This window comes from Silene latifolia, chromosome X, assembly GCF_048544455.1.
Source record: "Silene latifolia isolate original U9 population chromosome X, ASM4854445v1, whole genome shotgun sequence".
Classification (NCBI taxonomy): Eukaryota; Viridiplantae; Streptophyta; class Magnoliopsida; order Caryophyllales; family Caryophyllaceae; genus Silene; species Silene latifolia.
This window is the reverse complement of record NC_133537.1, coordinates 34,197,794-34,207,831: the sequence shown is the minus strand read 5'-3', so window position 1 is coordinate 34,207,831 and position 10,038 is coordinate 34,197,794. Positions and strand designations below refer to the sequence as shown.

At 37.5% G+C, this 10,038-nt stretch overlaps 2 protein-coding genes across 2 annotated transcripts; both read right to left on the bottom strand.

Annotated features, from left to right (window-relative positions):
* Nucleotides 1-701: 701 nt before the first annotated feature.
* Nucleotides 702-3,737, bottom strand: LOC141621331 (uncharacterized). Its single transcript, XM_074437917.1, has 5 exons — nt 3,300-3,737; nt 2,940-3,202; nt 2,650-2,743; nt 2,438-2,549; nt 702-2,144 (listed from the first exon to the last, which is right to left on the bottom strand). The coding sequence occupies exons 1-5, from the start codon at nt 3,433-3,435 to the stop codon at nt 1,964-1,966; spliced, it is 786 nt and encodes a 261-aa protein (XP_074294018.1). The 5' UTR covers nt 3,436-3,737; the 3' UTR covers nt 702-1,963.
* Nucleotides 3,738-4,797: 1,060 nt separating this feature from the next.
* Nucleotides 4,798-7,544, bottom strand: LOC141623209 (uncharacterized). Its single transcript, XM_074439285.1, has 2 exons — nt 7,335-7,544; nt 4,798-6,555 (listed from the first exon to the last, which is right to left on the bottom strand). The coding sequence occupies exon 2, from the start codon at nt 6,550-6,552 to the stop codon at nt 4,840-4,842; it is 1,713 nt and encodes a 570-aa protein (XP_074295386.1). The 5' UTR covers nt 6,553-6,555; nt 7,335-7,544; the 3' UTR covers nt 4,798-4,839.
* Nucleotides 7,545-10,038: the final 2,494 nt, after the last annotated feature.

Sequence of the window (10,038 nt, the reverse complement as noted above, 5' to 3'; positions counted from 1 at the left end):
GCAGGCCGGGTTGACCAGTTCATGGGTCAATTTGTACCTGGTTTGCCTGACTGACTTGCCAAAAACTAGGACCGGGCCCGGGTCTAGCAAATCAAACCCTGCCTGCCCTGCACCCGTCCTCAAACCGGGCCCGACCTAGACCCGGCGTCGACCCATCCCTTAACCCTACCTCGGGCCGGTTTCGGGTCCACCTCCACCAGGCCCCGCCGGTGATGACCCCTCCAATCCCGGGCCAGTACCGTGTCCGTCTAGCCAAGCCTGCCCGACCTGAATGGTTGACCACCCGTAAGGGCGATAACGAGCCGGGCTTCAGCTCGAGCTCGAGCTCTTGACTGCTTAGCTTGAGCTCGAGCTCAACTCAAGCTCGAGAATTATGGGGCTCATAGGCTTGCGGCTTGAGTTGAGCTCGATTCTAGTTCTTGTTTCGATTATTTTATTTCCACGAATTAATGTAAAGTAAATTAACACATTACGGAGTATTAGTATGTGGGAAGAGAAAAATCAAGCTACAAATTTTTAAGGGTTAAATACCACAATACAAGTCTTGCTACTTATTTTGATTAAAATAAATAGTTGTGCCAATTAAAAGGCTTCTCCAAAAACTAAAAAGAACTACTATAAAGGACAAACGTGTTTTAATATTCACGTAGTCTATGTGAATATTAAAACACGTATTAAAACATACACGGTAGTAAATAAGTCGATTGAAATATTAAAAAATTAAAACTTAAAACTCGTTTGTGTGAAAACTAAAACCCTTTAAAAAACATACGGTCCCAAGTCACAAACTTGGCCGTGGTCGGCTCGGGACCCAAGTCGTGGTCACATGACCTGAGCTTTGATCGAGCTTTAGCCGAGTTAATCTCGAGTTGCTTGCACCCCTAGGCACTTATCTCCGAATAAAGCTACTAAGGCCTTTAATTAGGGGATGGATCCAAATTCTCATCGCCCATCTTGTAGTCTTCAGTTAGCTTTAGGAAGTAGGAATTGCGTCTTGCCATAATACATTATACAATAAGTCTTCAACTTAAAGACGGTGGTGCCCGTCTTAAATGAGAAGTTGTGTACATTCTATTACATTAATGAGTGATTAGCAGCCAGACAACACAGAATGTTGTGTCCCGTCCGAAAATCCGAACCATTTACGAGAGATTCCATGGGTGAACAAAGGAAAGATGAATCTAGATGCAAGGCATAAGCACATGTTGAAGTAGGTCCCTTAATGAATGACGGCTATGGGACATTCATAGAAATATTTCATCTGCCTATTATTATGTCCTAAGCTTTTATTTATTGACGGAGACTTGGGAATAGTACCTTAATTAATAACTTGTGTCACTTTTGTTTCCAGTTCATAGCAGTATAGCACTTAGAAACTTTGGATAGATATTCGAGTGTCAAATCGACGCAAAATACCCGGGAAAAGGGTGGTCTGTTTAAGCTACAACTTATATATCTGTGTCTTGCATTGAAACACGAAGTTTCATTTTCTTCCATGTAAATCCCCGTCCCCATTTGTGGGAACTGCATTTTCTCTCTTTAGGCCCACCTACTCCTTCATCTTCATCCGCCTTTTCATAAAGGCTACCCTTACCTTATAGTATCATTTCAATTAAATTGGTTGCATTTTCAAAATTTGCAATGTAAATAAACAAACAACCAATATCCAAATAATATTTGTAGAAATATAAGGTGCGTGAAAACAGGCACATTATATATTTAAAGCCTTTTCTAACCGCGTATTCCATAAATCTTGTGCCTTAGCTTAAAAACATAAGTCGGGAGTACTGCTTCCATAATCTGTGGAATAGCTAGTTTGTTAATTACTCACCGACGTAATTCGTAATTGTATTGTAGTAAATACTACTAAATACTTGAGAAGTATACTTGGCGAATTAAGTAGCGAATAGTACTTTATAGCATGACTGCATAACTCCCAAACAAGTAAGGCTTGACTATGGAACTAGAAAAACCTAAAAGGAGTCGAAGGATGAAGGTCAATCTCTTGCGTCCAAGCTGAGCGGTCTTGGAGATGCAAGTGCCAGTAGGTCTGAGCTAGTGCATCCGGATCCATTAAACCGTCTGTTCCTCCTCCACTTTGTTGCTCTCCCACAGGCAGTCTCAGCATCATGCTCGGGACGACCCTACATTGTGTTTCAAGACCCTTTATAATCTTAAGTACTCAAACAATGCAAAACAACATTACCACATTGCCTCGAAGGCCCTTCATCATTCCCAAGGTTTGGGTTGGGTGCATCATGCATGCGACCTTTCACATGTGTAGAATGACTCATACAAACTAATAGTATAGACTTTCTAAATGAACTATAATGAGAACCCCGTCGTGGAATACGTTCTTTAAGTCGGAATATTGTTATTTGATGGAGAGGGGGACTGATGTATATATAGGTGAGGGAGTACTAATTAGATAACTAACCTGGGTGCTCCAACCAGACCATCAATTATCACATGAGCAATATGTACTCCGAGTGGTTGAAACTCTCTCGCCAAACACTGTGATAGTCCCCTTAATGCAAATTTCGCACAACCTTTCATCAACCAAATAAAAACACCTTTTAATAAGTTGTTGAAATAATATGTGTCGTCGAGAAAGAATAGATGTGTAAGTAAGTGTGTAATGTAACCTACATAGTTCAGAGAAGCCGGCCATGCCACTTAGAGAAGCTGAGCATCCTGTGAAGAGTATGGTCCCTCTCGCTCTCTCCACCATGCCCGGAAGAACCTGATCGATATCTCACATTTGCAACAAGTATTAGCTCATTTTCTTGACATGGAAAAGGATGTCTCCATGTTCAACCGGACTCATTTTACGAGGTAGCTCTCTAAACTGGTTATTAATTAAGTTTCTCTTTAGTGTCAACCAACTGATCCTTGCCCTCAGGGATCAAAGACACGTTAAAAGATATGGGTGTGATTACCTGCTGGGCACATTGGAAAGCTCCAACAGTAGAAATGGCAAACGATCTCTCAAAGGAATTGACGGGAATTTCAGTGAAACTAGATGGATGCAAAGGAAAGGGTTGATACGCCGCATTGTAAACCAAAACATCTACAGACCCAAGTGAGAGCACCCCTTCAAAAGCTTCTTTGATACTCTTCTGATCCGCACAATCAATTCTTATTGCAAAGACTTGGGCTTTTTCTTCCCTAGCAATCTCTTCTGCAAACATTGATATCCTTTCTGTCGTAGAAAAATAAGGCAATCAAATAATATAAATCCGCATTAGGGCAAAGGAAAGCAATAAATAAAGGAATAAAGGTGGGTATGGGTGGCTAACCTAAATCCCTTGCCAGGATGGCAACAGTGTAGCCTTCATGGGCAAACTTACGAGCAATGGATCTTCCGAGTTTTGGCCCTACTCCGACAATGGCGGCTGTGCCTTTCGAGGAGGTGGTGCTGCTCATGGTTAGCATATTCTTGCTGATAAGCCTTGATAGATTAGAAAGACACAAAGGGAAAGAGGTGGAATATGAGGAGTATGTGTGTGTGTGTGTAAGAAAGTTGGGACTTCCTATTAATTAATAAATAGCTGTTGATGGAGAGGAAGATGCAAATGTTGTTGTAATGTCAATGTTGGTATGATGCCTCTTCCAAGAGAGGCACCTCTCTATATCTTGTCAATATTTCGGTTCCACTGCCATGTGAATATGTGATGAGTCGAGTAGTTAAGAAAAGACTGACGATAATCGTATTCGGTTGCAAGCGGCGGATATGATAAGAGTGTTGAATGTTGAGTATTGGATATAACTACTTTGTTAAAATGTTTATAATATGGTTTTTTTTCGAGCCGAGTAGGATTATTAGGACGTAAAGCTCCCCCTCATGAGTTTTAACATTGTTGCATCTCTAGGACTCGAACTCAAGACCTCTAGTTAGTCTAAAAGTGGAGTGATTTCCAAATATGCGTTGAGGATTAAAAAGTTACTAGTTTTAAACCCGTGAAATTCACAAGCTGTTTTATACTCCGTGGTTAGATGATTACCTTTTTAAACTAATACTTTATATATTGTTAGTAAACTTAAAATCATACGAAAATTGATATTATATAAATGTAAAACACATAAAATTAGAGTTGGTTATTTGTACAATTCGTATCCATATTATTTTAGCTAAATGATAAGTTATGAGTTTAATACATGACTAAGATATAGACCTGTTAAATTTCGACCCGACCCGATCTCGTCCATTTTTTTCAGGGTTAAAACTCGAAAATCTCGAGCAGTAACCTGTTCAATCTGGAACTCGAAATGACCTGTTAATTTAATTGAAACCCCTACACGAACACGTTGACTCGAAGATAAATTAAAATAATTTTTATCAAAATATTAATATTTATTATATAATATATTTGAAAAAATAATTAAAAAACTAAACATTGAGTATGATTAAGATATTAATATTAAATATACTTTAGTTTTTAAAAAAATATTTTTCGACTATAAAAGGCGTTAGATAATAATTGTTGACCCGCACTTTACCCATAATAACCCGAAAATCTCGAGCAGTAACCTGTTCAATCTGGAACTCGAAATGACCTGATATCTAGGATACGGGATAGTGGATACTAATACTGAATACTGCTTCAAACTTTATAACTGGCCTTTTCAAATTAATAAGTTTCGGAAAAGATACGCTGTTAATCTATAGTCGGAGTTCAAAAATAGGTTGATGATGAAAAATGATGTCTACAGATAGAGACATGTACCATATGTTTTCTCGTCAAGACTCAAGAGGCAATTCGGAATTATAGAAGTAAGTAAAACGCTAATGAAACATCAAGAGACAAGGCACCAAACAATTTGATTTTTTTTTTCTTATTAATCTGCAGTTACAGGCGCAGGCGCAGGACCAGAATTTCTCATCAGAGTTTGTAATGGATCACTTACAAAGAAGCTATGAGAAACACCTTCCATAGGTTCTGACAAACTTGCAAATGAACCGTCTGGCCTACACATGAGGCCAATTCGCGAAAAATGATCGCCCCAAATATCGTACCTAAATCTGTCCTCATAATCTCCTCTTTCCTCTGCTTGAACTGCTTTCTGCGTCTTACTTCTCGGCCCAGGAGCCCGAGAAAGTGAAGAGATTGCCAATCTAGAGGGAGCCGAGATTGGTGGGTCCAAGGCAGACCTTTCTAACCCAGAAAACGTAACAATTGTGTCCCGAATGAATAAACTAGAGGAATCGTGAAAAAGACTTTCTTCCAGTGACAGGGAGCTTGTGGTTTTAGAATTCCCATCATGATTCAAAACTTCCATATGCGCGATTATTCCTGAAGTAACCCCATTTTTCTTTCTAGGCCGCTTCCTCTTGTCCTTTCGAGTTCTGACTGTGGAAGAAACAGGTGGTGATTCCTCAAATTTGCCACCATTGCTGTCTATTATTACTGGCTTAGAAACCAGTGAGGGTGAAAAACTAGATTCATCTCTCTGAACTGCTTTAAAGTGAGCCATTTTAGTGGATTTAACCGACTTTCTATTCCTCTGGCTGAGATGCACAGTTGATGACTTCTGTTTTGGCCTTACAACTTGAATGGACCTCCTGTCACCTTTGATCGAGTAATCCACAGAATGAGACAGTATTATTTGGGGCATTATGAGCCGGAATAGGAGGAACATTAAAACAGCAGCTAGAACCATCCCAATGCAAAGATTAAGCATGCTAATAGAGATACCACTTGCTTGCTTAAAATTAAAATCCCTCTTCACCATGAGCCCAAAACTAGCTTCCTCGATAAAATGCGAATTGATAGGATATGATCTACTTAGAGAACAAGGCAAGCTCATATTGAGATGGAGATTGATACTTGGCATAACTAAGCTTTTGGTCTTCCATTCACAATGATTTGAATGATGAGATAAGATGGGACCTGGTGATGCCGTGTCATACGGATGTAAAAAAGCCTGAGTCAATGGATTCACCACCATGAAAAATCCGGACCTACTTGTATCAGTTGAATCGTGGTGGATGAGATTACTTGACCAAGGTTGCTGGATCATATATTTGAGAGCAATTGATTTGGCAAAGTATATGTTTAGGGAGACCAGAGGGGAAAAGGGGTCATGATCATCGAGCACATATATTCCGCTCATGTTGCTCTGACCTATGCTACGCAAACTCTCCATATTACCTTGCATAGTCGTATTAGACATTCGACACTTGGGCATGAGTATGACACTTGGACACTTGATTATAAGCCAAACACATGAGAAATTGTCACAAAATAGCTGACCTTGATTGGCCTGATACTTAGACTCATACACGCTTGTGATACTTCTATCCCCGTCCAAGTAATTTAGGCTCTGAACCATCCATTCCGGAATCATAAGTTTGGAGCTATAAGAAACATTTTCAACTACAGGTACCTTATGTTCACATCCAGGCCCATAATCCAAACCCAAATAGCTCGGGTAGGTATTCAGGAAACCGATCCCTTCCAAAGGACAACTTCCACATTCTGACAGGCAAGCAATGGTGCAAACGACACCCAAAATCACCCAAATGTAGAAACCAGTACCTCTCAGCAACATGTCCTGTATAAGGAACCAACAATTAAGCATCACCATCCAATAGACCAGTACCTATGTTTTCGCAATTCCGTTTACAGCAAGTAAATGTGTTCAGGTGAAAGCCAAGGGTTACTACACCAGAAGTACAACAATGTACCTCGCCAAATGCCAAATCAAAAGATCAAAACAAACACGAAAAGAAAACAATAGACCGGGTATCCTACACCAGCTAGGATTTAAGAGATTCGTATTAAAATCAGAAACAGGTGAAAAATTGCGAAATCTACCACTTGGACATTTACCCATGTTTATAAATTTGTATATTGTCCATCTAAGGTAGCATTATATGCAAAAGATTAAAGAATCCAACAATCATATCTGTAATCTGTAATCTGTAATCTGTAATCTGTAATCTGTAATCTGTAATCTGTATGTCAATGCAATGCATTTATGATTTATGAATTATGATTGATTTATTTCCTGTTACCACATGGAGTAGTTAATTGGGTGACAATCTCAGCAAATATATATCATCAACACATTTATTACCCCCACTTAACAAAAATAAAACACAATCAAAAATAGAAAGTCAATACACAGTTGAAATTTACATAACTAAATACGGCAAAAGTTGCCATTCAATAGATTCTTTACGTTTTTATTTTTTAGAAGCATTATAATAATCAAATGTGAAGAATGTATTGAATGAGCGGGAGTAGAAGTTAACGAAACAAAATGAGCTTAAAAATAGTAAGTAAAGAAAAACAAATAACAAAGGTGAAGACTTTTTGTAAGGTGAATACCAGTTGGCAGTTGAGCTTGAAGGAATGAATGGTAGTATAAGCTTTGAGTTATGATGAAAATGGTGATTAGGGTTTTTGATTACCAAATTAATGAAACAAAACACACCATTAAACCTCACATTTGTGTTTATTTTTTTTTTTCTGAATTATTTGGGCGGAAAATGGCGTCTGAGTAGTGGCCACCTGATGATAGAAATGGCCTGCAACAACAGAGAATAAAATATTCACCACGGGAGATTGATGTCGTGCTATTATGCCCTTTTTTTTTTCTTTTTTTAAAAAAAAAAACATTTAGTATCTTGGAAAAAAATTGGGTGAATTATGTGATTTTGATTCGAGAATTTTTGAACTACGGAGGCTTAAAAAGCAGTACTTTCTTTCTTTTCCAAAAAAAAAAAAAAAAAAAAGCAGTACTTTTCTCCCATTCAAACAAATGCTAATATAAGAAAAAATGGGTTATTTAAGAAAGGGACGTGCTAAATCCCGCACACTATTTTACTAAATCCTACACAATTACCGCTCATTCCAGTTTTGCCCTTCCATTTCTCATACACAAAAAAAAAAAAAAAAATCACTCACCTTCTCTCCTTCCCTCCTCTCCCAACTGAGTCTCCTTCCTCTGCCGTGTCAAACAAATCCAATTGAAGAACACACATCACCTCAAATTAGATTTAAAATCATGATATACTACTCCGTCAGAAATAACGAGATCATTAATTAACACCAATTTATTTTAATATAATTAAACCAGAAATTAAACCAAAATAATATTACATTTCAAATTAAATAAAAATCACAGGATCACCGCTCAAAATCGACGCCATTAACGGAACGACCTCGTCCGTCACATTACCGAAGGAGGTAGAGTTGAATTCAGCGCGCGACATCGCCGTTAAAGTTTTAGAGAAGACGGTGTATTTGTGGTTTCGACAAATGAGGTGTGGATGTTGAAGAGCGACAGATGGGCGAACGGATAGGTAATTGACTTAATTATTATCGTCGGTCGGTGGCCAGAAACGGCCTTTGAGGCGGCAGAGGAGGTTAGTCGGTAGGGAGAGGAGAGAGAAAGAGAAAGGTGAGGAAATTAGGTTTAATTTTCTTTATTGGGTAGGTGAAATGAAAGGGTCAAAATTGGAATAAGTGGGAAATTTGTGTAGGATTTAGTAAAATGGCGTGCGGGATTTAGCAATTGCGTTAAGAAAAGGTGGAAAAATAAGGGGTAAAGTTTAAAGTTTTGAATGGGGCCACAAAAATAATATATTGTATAATCCCCTATATACTAAATGAATAGGAAAAACTCAAAGTTTTCCGTCTAAAACACTTCCTCTATTTTGATATAATCTTTTATTTACTTTCCTATTTTGATGTCATTTCATATTTAGGATTTACCTTTAAAAAATCCGTTCTTTCTAGGATAATCCGTAGCTAAAAGACATGCTATATAAAATAATACGGAGTTTATTTTCGCAATACGATTTTTACATATTTTTTACACCAAATTTTCCATCGCTCTATCCTTGACTAAAAAAAACATCAAACCTAATTTTTTATTGTTATAATTTTTTTTCTCAAATCAAAAACAATAACGAGAACGTTAAAAAATAATGAATTCTCAATTTACAATCAATAAATAATATACAACGGAGTAAATTATAAAACTCTATAAATACCGTGCATACATTGCACGAGGTCTATACTAGTTAAACATTAAGTGAGTGGGTGAGTTAATTTTTCATATTCTCTCTGTTGTTTCTACTGTCACTTTCATTACATCTGTTGTGACTAGAGCTGGCAAACAATGACACGACACGAAAACACGACACGAACCCGACACGAAATTAACGGGTTTGGGTTAAGGCTTAATGACCCATTTATGTAAGTAGGTCGACACGAACACGACACGATATTTAATTGGGTTGGGTTTGGGTTGAGCTCTCTAAACACGAACCCGACACGAATGACTTGTTTATTAAAGTAATCATAATTTTTTTTAATCCTCCATCACATAAATATACTTAAACTTTTCAAATATAGACATGACACGAAAACACGACACGAACCCGACACGAAATTAACGGGTTAGGGTTGAGCTTAATGACCCATTTATCTAAGTGGGTCGACACGAACACGACACGATATTTAATTGGGTCGGGTTTGGATTGGAGAGTTTGTGACCCGTTTACATGTGACACGAACACGAACCCGACACGACCTGATCTGTTTGCCAGGTTTAGTTGTGACTACCATTACTTTCACTTTTTCCGCCGTCATTATTTTTTCTTTCACTACTCCCGCATTTATTATTGTTAATTTCACTACTCCCTTGTTGGTAGTATGACTTTCATTACTCTCGTTGCTATTATTGTTGCTTTTACTACTCACATGGGTGGTTACTATCATAGTAGTTGATTATCTAGTTATATTATAGTTATATATTTAAACAAATCTGAAATATTAGATTATAATATTATTTAAGAGTAATCATTATTATTTACTAATTAAATTACAAATCTAATGAATTATGGAATATTATATTTTTTGAAAATCTAGATTGATTTATTTACCTTTTAATAATTTCCAAAATATAACATACTTATTATATTATATTTGTGTATGTTAAATAATTAACATCTTTGTACTAATTAATACCATAAGTGGGGCCTGTTTATTTTAAGGAAACTCACCATATTCTGGTATTTCTCTA